The sequence below is a fragment of the Sminthopsis crassicaudata genome, chromosome 5, assembly GCF_048593235.1.
Source record: "Sminthopsis crassicaudata isolate SCR6 chromosome 5, ASM4859323v1, whole genome shotgun sequence".
NCBI classification, from domain to species: Eukaryota; Metazoa; Chordata; class Mammalia; order Dasyuromorphia; family Dasyuridae; genus Sminthopsis; species Sminthopsis crassicaudata.
The window spans coordinates 176,796,784-176,813,138 of record NC_133621.1 but is presented as its reverse complement, the minus strand read 5'-3'; the positions used below and the strand labels follow the sequence as shown (position 1 = coordinate 176,813,138).

Sequence of the window (16,355 nt, the reverse complement as noted above, 5' to 3'; positions counted from 1 at the left end):
AGCATAAAGTCCTTCATAACTTAGACCTATTTTCCCAGTTCCTTTCTCCCTTTGCTATCTTCTTAAACCTTGTTACATTCTTTTTATTGTGATCTAATGACACTGGCATCCTTGATGCTTCTCTCATCAGACACTCCATTATCACTGCATTCCCCATGAAATTCTCTCATTTCTTTCTATTTTCTTTCATGTTTCAGCTAATGCAAGATACATTTTCCCCAAACCTCTTTTTTCTTATTGTCTTCCCTTTGAGATGATCTCCAGTTTATCCCGTATGTTGCTTATTTGTACATTGTTTTTGCATGCTGTCTTCTCCATTTGACTGCCAACTCCATTTTTTATTTATTTTGGTTTTTGCTTTTGGACATAAAAACAACTTTTTTATTTGTTTATTTATTTGGGGCTGAATTTTACCTTTCTTTGTACTCCTAGTGTTTAGCACAGTGCCTGGAATGTAGTAGATAATAAATGTTTTTCAAATTGACTTGAAATAAACTTTGGTGGTTTCCTATTAGCTCTAGGATCAAATATACTCAGGCATTTAAAGGTTCTTGACAACTTAGTCCTTTCCAATTTTTCCAGTCTTCTTATGTTCCCTTTCACACATTTCACAGTCTAACCACACACGGTTCTACTTGCTGTTTTTCACATGTGCCTCCACCTTTCACATGTTATTAGTACCTTTGTACTGGCTGTCCCTTATGCCCAAAACGTTCTTTCTCACCTTTGGTTTCTCAAAATTCAGCTCCTACAAGAGGCATCCTTGGTTTATCCTTTCCACGGCCTATTCCCCCATCCCCAAACTACCGGTTCTTTGTTTTATTATATGCAAATCACTTAATAAAGTAAGTCCCTTCAGACTTCCTTCCGGTTTGACCGGACTCTCTTCGAGGGCCGGGATATTTCGTTTTCCTCTTTGCATTCCCGGATCTTGGTGTAGCGGCTTGACTCTGAGTAGGCACTTAAGGAATGCTTATTGATTGCTCAAGGAAACAGCTGGAGGCTCACTAAAGCCTCCCACCCAGTTCAGTACTTTACCCCACTCCAATTACAAATGCTGCACTGTTCTTGGAACACATAAAAATGTTATCACGGTAGCATTCCTGGACAGAATTGTTTTGAAGATAAGGCAAATAAAATGAGTCACGGAAGAGAATGTGGTGCAAAAGGGAGATCACTAGATTTGGAGTCAGCAGTCTCTGGTACGCAGAACCACACCGTGTGATCTATAAACTTGTGACCTTGTGCAAATTGTTCCACTTCCTTGGATTTCTTTCCTCACCTGCAAATTAGGGGGTTGGGTCCCTTTTAATGGGGGTGCTGGAACTGGCTCGATCCAAGGTCCCGAGAGGCAGTTGTTAAAAATTTTCAATAGGAGCACCGCAGAAAAAACTATACCTATCAGGGCCTGGTTTATTGTTTTAGTGACTAAAGACTAAGAGAATGAAGAAGATGTCAATTACTGCCTTTTAAATTTAAAAGTGTGTGACACGTACATTTTTTTTTCAGAGACCATTCTCTAGTAAATTTACGGCGGAGCTCGGACATTTTGGGATCCCTCCAGGGATAGTCACGGCTACTCAGCCCCGGATAGTGTTTACAGAACCTCCAGCTACTAAGGCCTCGGAGGTTAAAGAAACTTGGCAGCCCCGCCCAAACGGGCCGCCGCCCCAAGGCGGAAGTCCAGCCAAAGTAGGGGTTAACGGTAACGTAGGGGCACTAAAACGAACCCCGCCCAACCGCTAAGCTCACCTGGCTCCGGGCAACCTCAGCCTCCGCTGGGAGCCCGAGTGCGGCCTGTTTGTGACGTCAGACGCGAGCCCCACCCCTCCCGTGACGCTAGAGTCAGGCCAGTCCCGGCATGCACCGGAGCCACCGGCAGTAGAGCGCAGCGAAGTGGAATTTTCCCTGCCAGCTACCCGCCCCTGCTCGTTCCAGCTGTAGGCGAGACCCTCCCTCTCTCCTTCCCATTATTGCCCCCCTTCCCCAGCGGCCGCGAGCCAGGCTCTAACCGCTGTCCTGCGACCGCTCAGCCGCTCCCTCTCGCGCCCTCCGCCTGCCTCCTTCCTCATCCCGAAGCGCCGCCCGGCTTCAGCCTGTCGGCCCCCGCTGCCCTCGTCGCGGTTGCCATAGCCGTCGTGGTCGTCTCTGCTGCCGCCTGGGCCATGGCCAACTACATCCACGTTCCTCCCGGGTCCCCGGAGGTCCCGAAGCTGAATGTCACCGTACAGGAGCAGGAGGAGCAGCGCTGCCGGGAGGGGGCCCTGAGTCTCCTCCGACACCTGCGACCGCACTGGGACCCCCAGGAGGTGACCCTGCAGGTAACGCCCATCCCCCCCGGCGGCGGGGACTCCAAGGCCCACTTCCCGGCCTCCTCGCCCCCTTTCGGCCCGGAGGTGACCGAATCCTCTTTGCCTGCGTCCCTGATTGCCAACCCCTCCTGCCCTCCTGTTCCTCGAGAAATTTTCCGACCTGAGTTGAAATTCTCCCCCTCCCCCTTAACATCTGGGAAGTGGCTTCGCCTGAAGCTCCCCTCCCCCATGGTTTTTTGAAAAACACAACTTAACACTTGCTGAAGAAGTGATAGGGTAAAGAACGCCTTCTTTTACTCCTCTCAGCCGCCTAGGAGTCGTATATTTGTCCTTTTATTAGTCCATTTTGTATCCTTTAGGTTTGGAATCCTAACACCCCCACCCCCTAAGGCGACACTTCTTTCCTGACAAAAATGTTAGTATTTAATGTTTTCTGCCCTTTTCTCCCCGTGACGGAGATGCTGCATCCCGTTCTTTTCCTCGCCCAGTGTGGTGATCCGTGTCCCGTTGGAAAGGGGGTGTGTACCTACCTCACTTTATGGCCTGTCTAGTTTAGTTAGTTTCGTATGCAGAGCTCCTCGTTAGGATTTAATTTTAGTTAGATTGGTTTCCAAAATTTGTTCTATTGGTACTGGGAATGGTAGTTTGATTAGAACGATTGACTAGTATGTTATCATAACTCGAATCCTTTAAAAAAAAAAAACACTTCATTTTGTAAACGTTGAGACTACATAAATGCCAGTCTTTTTTTTTTTTTTTTTTGTAAGTTCTTCGCCATATTGGTAGCAATAGTTTTTTTATGTAGAACTAAATTTGGGATTTTCTTTAATGCACGATTGGATTTTAAGTCTTAGGTTTACAAGAATGTTTCATGGTAAACAAAAATAAATGTTAAAATGTTATTTTTTAAGTTCTGAAAACATTTCGTATTTTGTATTACAAAATCCAATAAATACAAGAATTAACAAGCAGCTATTTTGAAGAGAGTTCAAAGTCTAATAGATATTTGAACCCATCCATGTCTTGTCACAAAATACCAGAAAAACATTTTTTAAATCTAAATCGGTGTTGTTTACTGTATAAATACCAGAGTAATTATTAATGTTAAGTTAATGTGTTAAATAAACACATTTTCTTCTAGTTAAGGAAATTATTTCAGAACTGCAATTCATGGGGGTGGGATCGGGTGGTTTGTTACCATGATTTTGTCCTCACGTGGAAAAGATAATTGAAATTTTGTCATTTCTGAGGATCATAAAAGGTGTCATAGAAGGGCTTTATATCTGAATATAGAAAAATAAGATAAAGAGCATCCAGCATTTTTTGAGATTTAAAAAAAAATGTATTTCTTGGTACTTTGGTAGAATTGGAGAATCTTATCGTTAAAAAGAGGAACCATCCATTTCCAGCTACTTCTAACCAAAAAATCCCTAATACAATATCCTCAGTAGATTACCTGACCTTTTTGAAAATCTCTAGTTGGGGTTGTGGTAAAGGACATTGCCCTTCCTTAACCTTCCCTATTCCACTTTGGAACATCACTGTTGTTCTAAAGTTTTTTTTTTTTTTTTCCTTCCAATAAGTTGAAATTTATAGAAATCTATCTGTAAATCTATATTAATTTCTATTAATGTATGAAAGCCTCTCAAGTGCTACACTTGAAAATAGTGATGCAGTTTATACTAAGACATTTCATTTTTCTAGTCTTTTTATGAGGTGTTCAGGAAAGACTAGTATCTGATGTGGGGGCTTGTAAAGCCCTTTTCAGGATTACTTATTACCTTTGATGTTCATCTGTTAGCCTCCTGTAGTTTTAGCATGTGCGATAGGCTAAACCTGTTTTAGAGTAAATCACAGGCCCCAATGAGCTCCTTGGTGAGTTAGAAGAATGTTTACAACAAGCATCTGAAGATTTTCTGGGTAGAATGGACAGATAAGAACAATTTGTTCCAATCGACTGAAGCAGAGCTTGGTCATTCATATCCACTTCATCCTAGGCATTTGGTGGTTTTCACTTTTGTCCTGTACTTTGATAAGAAGTAGCTGGAAGATACTTCTGGTAGGAGAGAGGGAAAACTGACCTTGTTCAATTAAATACAATTCTTATGCAAATTAAGACATTCTTCTGAAATGTTATATTGGCTCTCTGAAAAAGAAGGAAGAGCAATAACAATGTATGTGTCTCCCAGTTTTAAATACTGGGGAAGATAAAATAAATCAATACTCTGGCATTCAAGGAGTTTATTTTCTAGCAGAAAAGTATGTAAAGGGATATTCAAGAGTATCTAATGCAGATTGGAATTTATTGACTATATAGCCAATATAAAACCGTCAAAGTTCAGAAATCATGTTGCAAATGAAGACAAATGTTTGCTATCTTTTTTATTATAAGGACTTTTACATAAACTGGAAATATTCTTAAACTTCCTCGGATCAAGCAAAACCTGTTTGACTTTTTTGTCAATGATTCTAGCGATCAGTAATTCATCACATTTCTGCAGATCTGGTCTTAACCACTTTGACTTTCTTTCTTCTTTTTCTTTTTTTTTTAAATTAATTTTATAATTATAAATTTTTTTGACAGTATATATGCATGAGTAATTTTTTTTATAACATTATCCCTTGTATTCATTTTTCAAAATTTTCCCCTCCCTCCCTCCCTCTACTCCTTCCCCTAGATGACAGGCAATCCCATACATTTTACATGTGTTACAGTATAACCTAGATACAATATATGTGTGTAAATCCAATTTTCTTGTTGCACGTTAAGTATTGGATTCCGAAATTATAAGTAACCTGGGTAGATAAGACAGTAGTGCTAACAATTTACATTCACTTCCCAGTGTTCCTTCTCTGGGTGTAGTAGTTTCTGTCCATCATTGATTAGCTGGAAGTGAGTTGGATCTTCTTTATGTTGAAAATAATCCACTTCCATCAGAATACATCTTCATACAGTATTGTTGTTGAAGTTTACAGTGATCTTCTGGTTCTTATCGTTTCACTCAGCATCACTTCATGCAAGTCTCTCCAAACTTCTTTGTATTCATTCTGCTGGTCATTTCTTACAGAACAATAATATTCCATAACATTCATATACCACAATTTACCCAACCATTCTCCAATTGATGGACATCCATTCATCTTCCAGTTTCTAGCCACTACGAAAAGAGCTGCTACAAACATTTTGGCACATACAGGTCCCTTTCCCTTTTTTAGTATTTTATTGGGATATAAGCCCAGTAGTGGCACTGCTGGATCAAAGGGTATGCACAGTTTGATAACTTTTTGGGCATAGTTCCAAATTGCTCTCCAGAATGGCTGGATTCTTTCACAACTCCACCAACAATGCATGAATGTCCCAGTTTTCCCACAATCCCCTCCAACGTTCATCATTATTTGTTCCTGTCATCTTAGCCAATCTGACAGGTGTGTAGTGATATCTCAAAATTGTCTTAATTTGCATTTCTCTGATCAGTAGTGATTTGGAACACTTTCATATGAGGGGATATAGTTTCAATTTCATTATCTGACAATTGTCTGTTCATATCCTTTGACCATTTATCACTTGGAGAATGGTTTGATTTCGTATAAATTAGGGTCAGTTCTCTATATATTTTGGAAATGAGGCCTTTATCAGAACCTTTAACTGTAAAAATATTTTCCCAGTTTGTTACTTCCCTTCTAATCTTGTTTGCATTAGTATTTTGTACAGAAACTTTTTAGTTTGATGTAATCAAAATCTTCTATTTTGTGATCAGTAATGATCTCTAGTTCTCCTCTAGTCATAAATTCCTTCCTCCTCCACAGGTCTGAGAGGTAGACTACCCTCTGTTCCTCTAATCTATTTATGATCTCATTCTTTATGCCTAAATCATGGACCCATTTTGATCTTATCTTGGTACACTTTGACTTTCTTCTAATCAGATCTTACCACAGTGCCTGGTATTGTGGTAGGGCTTAAATAAGTGCTTACTTATCCTTTTCTTCTTTTGCAGTACTCTAGAGTATCTTTAGTGATCTCATTGGGAACTAGAAAAATCTCAAGACAATTAATTTTAATTTCATTTAATTTTAAAAAATACGTCAAACATAAACCAACACGCCATATAATGGCACATTTTAGGAGAACCAGGCATATATCAAAGCAAAAGCAAATATATTGAAATTCTAAAATCCCAGCAATTGTTTTAATCCTTTTATTCATTTTTTGGCAACTCTGATTTCTGAATGAATAAATGTAAATAAATTTTTTGAGTTAATATTCCTTTCCTATAATTACAGGTTATTTGTATAGAATTCTTATACAGAACACAAAATTATGTTTCTTTACCCAGCAGTCAACATGTAGATTATGGTTTGGAATCTTCCCCCCCCCCCTTTTTTTTTTTTTTTTTTTTAGTCCTAGGAAATTTTCTGTCACATGGGGATACTGTTGCTGCCCTTTCATCAATTCCTTATTGTACAAGATCTCAGGAGACTGACAGTTTGCTACTATAAGTATTAAGGCATATGTTTTTAAAGACACTAGTAGCAGTGGATACCGGCAAGTGCAGTGTTTAAGCATGAATATTGGCCTTTTGCTTATATAAAAAGATAATGCCAAGACTTAATAAATTTACTAGAAATATGTTTATCATCACAAAAATCAATTTACCTTTCATAGGCTATTGTTTTGGAACCACATTAGATTTATAGAAAAACACATGGAATGCTTGGGATATAATAATTTTTCAAAGTAGTATGAATATTGTTGAGGACAGCTAGGTGGTACAGTAGATAAAGAGTGCTGGGCCTCCAGTTAGGAAGATTCCTCTCCCTGAGTTCAAATGTGGTCACTCATTCAAGTCTTTTCCTCAGTTCTTCATCTTTAAAATAGGATGGAGAAGGAAATGCAAACCACTCCATTTTGCCAAGAGAACCCCAAATGAGGTCATGAAGAGTTGGATACCATTGAACTGAATGAGAAAATGAATGTTATATTTCCCTGATTACTGTCATTTTATCCTTTTTATTTTAACCTTAATGACTAAATATAACACTATTATTGGCTTTTAGCATATCTCCCAAGGTGAAAATTGGTTGTATCTAAGTTTAGTGGAATCATTTGACTCTCATTCTGCCTTTTTTGCTTTTGATCTTTGTTGCTTTTAACGCCTCTGTAATTTGTGTTCTTGGTTGCCTGGGGTAATAAGAAATGACTTGTCACTAATAGTATTGCTACTGGTATGTATCAGTTGTGGGACTTGAGTTTATGGTGGGTATTCCTGACCTGAAGACTCCATTTTACCAACTTGGTTAATGTCTCCTTGGTGGCATAATGTTACCTATTTGTTTCTATGGAGTTAAGTTTACTGTTCCTCCCTCCCCTCACACTCTCTTTTTTCCTAAGACTGTTTCCAAATCAATTGTTAGGTGAGATTTATCTAAGTAAACATATCAGTGAATTTAGAAAGCACCAAAAATAATTTCTCCAATTAAAAGCTAAATAGAAATTCTGAAAAATCAAGGAATAACAAGTGAAAGCAAAAATACTAGTTTTTTAAAACAGCAAAGTTGATTTTAAAAAAAGAAGCAGATTATAAGTATCAAAATGTAAAAAATTAATAATAAGGAAGTTACTAATTCTGCCTAGTTATTTGCCACTAAAACCAATTTAAATGAAATGGATGAATATTTTAAAAAAGATATCCAGATTAGACCGTTTAATCTTAAATCTTTTGTAGCCATTTTTGAGTCTACATTCCCCCCCCCCCCTTGAGGCTGGGGTTAAGTGACTTGCCAAGGGTCACACAGCTAGGAAGTGTTAAGTGTCTGAGACCAGATTTGAACTCAGATTCTCCTGAATTCAGGGCTGGTGCTCTATCCACTGCGCCACCTAGCTGCTCTCTACATTTTTTCAATACAGTAATAGTTTAAGAAAATTTTTTTTAAACCTAGTTGCATATCTTTTGATATATAATTAATTCACTGTATTATACCAAAATAGAGAAACAATATCTCTTGGTCACACACTCCTAGTTTATTAGTCTCATTTTGTACTTAGATCCCCTCCCCCCTCTTTTTTTTTTTTTTTTTTTTTTTTAAAGGAGAGGCAGTGTGATACAGTGGAAAGAGCTCTGTATGTAATTTAAAATTTTGGCTCTGAATTTTAAAACCTTGTGTCTAAAAGATAAAATGGTTTTTTAAAGTATAGAAGTTACATTTATATCTGGCAATACACATTTATGCTAAGCACTGGGGATCTAAAAAGAGGCAAAAGACAGTTTCTGCCCTTAAGGATTATAACCCAGTTGGGAAAGATCACATACAAAGGAACATATATAACACAAACTATGGAAATAATTAACAATTAGCAGAAGGAAGATATTAGAATTTAGGGGGGTTGGAAAAGGCTTCTAGTAAAAGATGTGATTTTATTTGGGACTTAGAGGAAGCCAGGGAAATCAGGAGGCAGAATGGAGGAGAAAGAACATTCCAGAGAATGGGGGACAGAATGAGGAAATGCTGAGAAGAGGAGGGATTATTTTGTTTGTAGAATAATCAGTAGGTCATTATCCCTATATCAGAAAGTGAATGTTGGGAGAGGATAGTATAAAATGACTGGAAGAGTAGGAGGGAATTAGGTTTTAAAGGACTTTATGAAGCCAAACAAAATATTTTATATTTGAAGCAGTAGGCCCTTGGATCTTTTTGAGTAAATATTACATGTTTAGACTTTAACTGTGCTTTAGGAAAATCACTTTAATGACAAGAGTAGATGGAGGCTAGCTTGGAGTGTAGAGAAACTTGAGGCAATTTCACCAGCAGGTTGTCCAAATTTGAGATGATGAGGACCTGAAATAGAGTGGAGTCAGTGTCAGGAGTGAAGGAGTCATATTTGTGAGATTTGCAAAGATGAAATTCTGGGTCTTTGTGGTTTTTATTGATGGATAAATTAATTACTAAGCAAAGATGATCTCAGTTAACGATTAGAGAAAGTAATCTCAAGAAATTTAATAACATTGGAGAAGGAAGGGCATATAGTCATTTGATGGCAACAGGGTATAAGGAGTCTGAAGTCTTGTCTTCATTGATTTAATTCTTGTGATGTTATTGAATTGACAACTATGGAGATGCTTCTTGCCTGTAGAGAATTGTTAACTGAAATGCCAGTCTGAGCCACTAATTTTTGTAAACCATAGTGAAAGCTTGAAGAATGATAGATGTTTTAATGAATAAGGAAGTGTTATGTAGTGGAAAGAGCTTTTCAGTAAGAGGCTCCTCAGGTATTGGCCTACTTCAGCTACTAACCAGCTGTGTGACTTTTCTTTTTTTCTTTTTTCTTTTCTTTTTTTTTTTTTTTTTTAGGCTGGGGTTAAATGACTTGCCCAGAGTCACACAGCTAGGAAGTGTTAAGTGTCTGAGACCAGATTTGAACTCGGGTCCTCCTGAATTCAAGACACTCCCCTCAGCTGTGTGACTTTAAGGCAAATTCTCTGACCTCTTAACTAATCTGTAAAACCTGTTATACCTTCTAGGTTTAAAATTGGATGCTAAAATGATCAAGAAGTAAGTTCAATTTAAAAAAACTAAATCAGTGATACTTCACTATTTTCTCACATGACCCATATGTTATGCCATTATAGTGTAATAAACAATATTTTGTTGACTAGATTGGAAGGGATGGTAACATTTGACAATTCAAAGACTCATAATCAAATACTTAATAGCAAAACAAAAAATATAATTGAAACCTAGTCAAAGAAATACCTTGAACTAAAATTTATTTGAAACTGAACTTTACAAATGGTGTCATCACAATCCTAGAAGTACAAAACATTTTAATGTCTGTTTAAATTAATAGTAGATTATTCTTCCTTTAAAAGAAAAAAATAAATTCATTAAAGTATCCATGATTTCATGTTGGTACTTATGTACAATAGAACTCCGGGAATTTTCATTATTTCATTATCCATTTAGTCATTTTCAGTCATGCCCAGTCCTTCATGACCCCATTTGAGGCATTCTTAGCAAAGATACTGGGTGATTTGCTATTTCCTTCTCCTGGTCATTTTATAAATGAGGAAACTCAAGCAAACAGGGTTAAATAAATGACTTAACCTCGGGTCATACAGCTTAAGAAATATGTGAGATTGGATTTGAATTTAGATTTTGCTGTAGGCCAGGTATACTATCCATTGTGCCACCTACCTAGTTTATCTTGTCAATGTCCTCCCATAAAATTCTCCACAGGGCATCCATTCAACTTAGAAGGGTCATGTCTTGGGCTCTCATGACAGTGCAAATACCAGAGAAGAATAGTGTATCAGATGGTCCACTATACCAACTATGATTAATTCATGTGTCTTTGTGGTCACATAATTCTTTTATGATATCCTTGATACTTTTCCCCAAAGTTTTTCATCGTTAATATTTAGTCTGTTTGTCTTTTGTCTGTATACAGTTCTCCATTGTCCTTTGGTCACTTTCAACCAAAGACCTTCCGGTACTATGGCATTCAATATATTGCAACCAAATGGCATTTTGGGAACAATTTTGAAATTAAAACGATAAGTGTTGGTTTCAGGAAAAAAAAAAACAAAAACAAAAAACTTGTATTCATTGGAAGTGTTGCCCAGTTTCCCAAAAGCAGTCAAGCTCGTTTTTCTTTCTTTATTCAATTCTGGGTTTCATTTTGTTGTCTGTCCAGGAAGTTCATTCAACCATGTTTGCTTTCAGCTTTCTCATCTGTAAAATTAGCTGGAGAAGAAAATGGCAAAATACTCCAGTTTCTTTACCGAGAAAATGGGGTCACAAAGAGTTGGACATGACCGAAATAATTAAACAATAAAAAAGTCTGGACAACAAGCATTATTTTATTCACTTAGATTTTTTTCCCTTTGTTTTCAGATAGAAAATTAAATGAAACCAGCTTTTATTGGATTACCTTTTTACTTAATTGATCATTAGATTCCCTTGATTCAAAGTGTCTTCCTGATATAGCTCCCTTTTTGTTTCTATTGCCATTGCATGTTACAAGGCACAAACATTTTATCCTGGGTTTTTGTAGTACTTGAATCTTTTTTTTTTTTTTTTGACAATTATTGCTGATTAATTTTCCTAAAGCAGATATCATCATATCATACTTTAACTTAATTCCTTAAGCTTCATCTTTACTCAACTTTAGTCGTCCATTTGCTGCTTAGTTACTTAGTCGCTTAGTTGTTGTTTTTTTTTTTTACTTTTTTTTAAATTAATTTTTATAATTATAACATTTTCTCTGACTACATATTCATAGGTAATTTTTTTTTTTTTTTTTTTGCAACATTATCCATTGTACTCCCTTCTGTTCCAAGTTTTTCCCCTCTTTCCCTCCCCTAGATGGCAGGCATTCCCATACATATTAAATATTTTATGGTATATCCTAGGTACAATATATATGTGCAGAACCGAATTTTGTTATTGTTGCAAAGGAAGAATTGTATTCAGAAGCTAAAAAAAATCTGGGAAGAAAAACAAAACAAAACAAAACAGTGCTCACAGTTTATACTCATTTCCCAGTGTTCCTTTTCTGGATGTAGCTGATTCTGTCCATCATTGATCAATTGGAATTAGATTAGCTCTTCTCTATGTTGAAGATATCCACTTCCATCAGAATACATCCTCATACAGTATCATTGTTGAAGTGTGTATATTGATCTTCTGGTTCTGCCCGTTTTCACTCAGCATCAGTTGATGTAAGTCTCTCCAAGCCTCTCTGTATTCCTCCTGTTGGTCATTTCTTACAGAACAATAATAATCCATAACATTCATATACCATAATTTACTCAACCATTCTCCAATTGATGGGCATCCATTCATTTTCCAGTTTCTAGCCACTATGAAAAGGGCTGCCACAAACATTTTGGCACATACACGTCCCTTTCCCTTCTTTAGTATTTCCTTGGGATATAAGCCCAGGAGTAGCACTGCTGGGTCAAAGGGTATGCACATTTTGATAACTTTTTGGACATAATTCCAGATTGCTCTCCAGAATGGTTGGATTCTTTCACAACTCCACCAACAATGTTTTAGTGTCCCAGTTTTCCCACATCCCCTCCAACATTCATCATTATTTGTTCCTGTCATCTTAGCCAATCTGACAGGTATGTAATGATATCTCAGAGTTGTCTTAATTTGCATTTCTCTGATCAATAGTGATTTGGAACACTTTCATATGAGTGGAAATAGTTTCAATTTCATCATCTGAAAATTGTCTGTTCATATCCTTTGACCATTTATCAATTGGAGAATGGCTTGATTTCTTATAGATTAAAGTCAATTCTCTGTATATTTTGGAGATGACGCTTTTATCAGAACCTTTAACTGTGAAAATGTTTTCCCAATTTGTTACTTCCCTTCTAATCTTGTTTGCATTGGTTTTGTTTGTGCAGAAACTTTTTAATTTTGTGTAATCAAAATGTTCTATTTTGTGATCAATAATGGTCTCTAGTTCTCCCTTGGACACAAACTCCTTCCTTCTCCACAAGTCTGAGAGATAGACTATCCCATGTTCCTCCAATTTATTTATGATTTTGTTCTTTATGCCTAAATCTTTGACCCATTTTGATCTTATCTTAGTATGTGGTATTAAATGTGTGTCCATGCCTAGTCTCTGCCATACTAATTTCTAGTTTTCCCAGCAGTTTTTGTCAAATAATGTATTCTTATCCCAAAAGTTGGGATGTTTGGGTTTGTCAAATACTAGGTTGCTATTTTTATTCACTATCTTGCCCTGTGAACCTAACCTATTCCACTGATCAACTAGTCTATTTCTTAGCCAATACCAAATGGTTTTGGTGACTGTTGCTTTATAATATAGTTCTAGATCAGGTACAGCTAGACCACCTTCATTTAATTTTTTTTCATTACTTCCCTTGAAATTCTCTACCTTTTGTTGTTCCATATGAATTCTGTTGTTATTTTTTCTAGGTCATTAAAATAGTTTCTTGGGAGTCTGATTGGTATAGCACTAAATAAATAGATTAGTTTTGGGAGTATTGTCATCTTGATTATATTCGCTCGGCCTATCCAAGGGCACTTAATGTCTTTCCAATTATTTAAATCTAACTTTATTTTTGTAGTAAGTGTTTTGTAGTTTTGCTCATATAATTCCTGACTTTCCTTTGGTAGATATATTCCCAAATATCTTATACTATCGACCGTTATTTTGAATGGAATTTCTCTTTGTATCTCTTGCTGTTGGATTGTGTTGGTAATGTATAAAAATGCTGAGGATTTATGTGGATTTATTTTGTATCCTACAACTTTGCTAAAATTCTGAATTATTTCTAATAGATTTTTAGCAGAGTCTTTGGGGTTCTCTAAGTATACCATCATGTCATCAGTCACTTAGTTGTTACTGTCATTTGTAATCTTCACTTTACCTTCAACTCAGTCTCTTATTTCACTTTTGCTGAATCTGTTCAACCTTATGCAAATCACTTATCTCTTTTTAAAACCTTTTTTTCCTTTTTTGTGTTGAGATGAAGCCCATTATTTTCTGTTACTAGAAGAGAAAATATGAAGAAATATCTTAATCTTGATATAATGCTAACTAACCTTACCAAAAATTAGTACCTCAAGAATTAGAAAGCATCTGAAGAGGCAATCTCTTTTATAACCTACTCAACATATATTTTTCAACCACAGAAAAATGGTGAAAATAGTATACTTCTATCTGCATTCAATCTATTGCTTCTTTTTTCTGTATGTGGAAATTGTTTTCTGTCAGGAGTCCTTTGTAATTACCTTGGATCGATGTATTGCTGAGAATGTCATTCTTAATTGATAATCACACAATGTTACTATGACAGTGTACAATGTTCTCTTGGTTCTGCTTCTTTGTAAGTTTTTTCAGGTTTTTCTGAAATTTTCCTGCTCATTATTGTACAATAGTGTTTTTTAATTTTTAATTTTTTAATATTTTATTTTTCCAAACATAGTTTGGAATAGTTCTGCACAATAGTATTCCATTATCTTCAGCATGTTTACCCATTCCCTAATTGATGGGCATCCCCTCAATTTCCAATTTTTTGCCACCTCCAAAAGAAGAGCTGCTATAAATATTTTTGTACATGTAAGATCTTTCCCCCATTTTTATGCTCTTTTTGGGATACATTCCTAGTATACTATATAGTATTGCTGGATCAAAGAGTATGTTGGTTGCCATTTGGGCATAGTTCCAGATTGCTCTCTAGAATAATCAGTTTTTGTAAGTTTTTTTGAACATCTATTGATGTTTTTGCTTTGTAATAAAAGATGATACTTTTCCTAATGTTGAACCATCTTTGTTTCTATGGCAGATATCCAACTTGGTCATAATGATTTCTTGGATAAATTGTAAATGTTTGATAGGATTTTGTTTAAAATTTTTGAATTGATTGTTCATTAACGGTATTGACTTATAGTATTTTCTGTTTAATTTTTTCTTGTTAAGTATTAGGACTATATTGGCCCCATAAAAGGATTTTGTTAATTTATTTGAGAATGGGTTCTAGATTTTTAAAAGGTTTGATAGAATTTTTGTATGAATTCATCAGCACCAGAAGTTCCTTTTTTTTTTTTTTTTTTTGTAGTTACTTTACTGCTAGATCTATTTTTCTTTTCTGAAACTGGATTATTTAAGATCTCTTTTTCTGGCCTTTGATAGTTTTGAAGATTTTGTATTGTAGGTATTCCTTTATTTCTTTGGTTTTCTCAGTAGAACATGCTCTTATCAAACTTATTGAGAACTCTCTAGCTGCATCCCAGAAATTCTGGTAAGTTATTTCATCATAATTTTCTTTTACATAACCATTAAATGTTTCCATAATTAGTTCTTTGACTTTTCTAAAGTTTCACAGTTAATGCTCCATTTGGGTATTTGTCTTTGTAGTCCCTCAAAACCAATGACTTAGTTGTATTGTTTAGTCTATAAAGGATGCATTAACTATTTGTCTGCCTTTTTACATTTTTTTGAAACATTTTTGCCCTAATTTATGGGCAATTTTTATAAAAAGTTTCATGTACTTCTGAGAGAACTTTTTTTTTACAACATAAGATATTTTACTCTAGTTTCTTCAAATACTTGTTCAGTTCTGGAGTTTCCCTTTTGTTTTATTTTTCTGTTAAGACTTATTCTGTCAAGACAATCACTTTAATTAAGTGATTGAATGTCTTGTCTGTATTCTGTTACTTGTCTATGTCTTGTAGCTCAGTTAAATGATACCTTTATAAATGTGGATACTAAGGTATTTGGAGCATAGAGATTTTACTACTAATATTAGTTTGTGATCTATTGTTTGTTTCAGCCAGCATTATATAATTTTTTCTTTATTTTTGAATATTTGTCTTTGCTTTGTCTTGTAATATAAATGCAATTTTTTTGTATTCATTTTTAATGTATTTTTAAAAATGTTTCTTGCAAGCAAATCTATTTTTTTCCTTCTTTTGGATTTATTTAATCAATTTACATTTAAATTTTTTGGAGATTTGTTTTTCTTTGTTTCTAATGCTGTTTTTTTTCCTTATGATTTTTTCCCCTTCTGAATACTATGTTCCTTCAGTCATTTTACTTTTAATTTTTTTTTTTTTTTTTTTTTTTTTTTTTTAAAGATGGCTCTGTTTCCACTGGCTCTCTCTTCCTCTCACTTCTAATTCCTTGCTCTTATTTCTCCTTTCACTTTGGGGTTTTGCTCATTAGTTAGTTCCCTTTTCTCTCCTCCTTTTATCTGGTTATATAATTATTCTCACTATTCTATCAAAGTAGATTGCTTTTTTCCTCATTTCCCCTTTTTCGGGCCCCCTTTCTCTACTTCATTATCCTCTTTCTACTCTAGACTCATTCTCTTATTTAAGATCCATATAATTATTTGGTGTCTTTTTTCTCTATTCCTCATATAATCAAACTTCCTAGGTCCATTCTAACCTTCCCCCCTCCTTTCCCTCCCCCTCCCCCTCCCCCTCCCCCTTTCCTCTCCTTTCTCTCTCCCCTTCCCCCCCTCCCCCTCTCCCCCCTCCTCCCCCCCTCCTTTCTCCCTTCCC

The 16,355-nt window shown here is 35.8% G+C and overlaps 1 protein-coding gene across 1 annotated transcript in view; it reads left to right on the top strand.

Moving 5' to 3' along the window:
- The first annotated feature begins 1,768 nt into the window (after positions 1-1,768).
- The window catches only part of ETNK1 (ethanolamine kinase 1), a 55,684-nt gene continuing 41,097 nt past the window's right edge, over positions 1,769-16,355 (top strand). Inside the window, exon 1 of the mRNA XM_074268834.1 lies at positions 1,769-2,321. Within this exon, the coding sequence (XP_074124935.1) occupies positions 2,166-2,321 (156 nt within the window). The 5' untranslated portion in view covers positions 1,769-2,165. The remainder of the gene's footprint in view (positions 2,322-16,355) is intronic.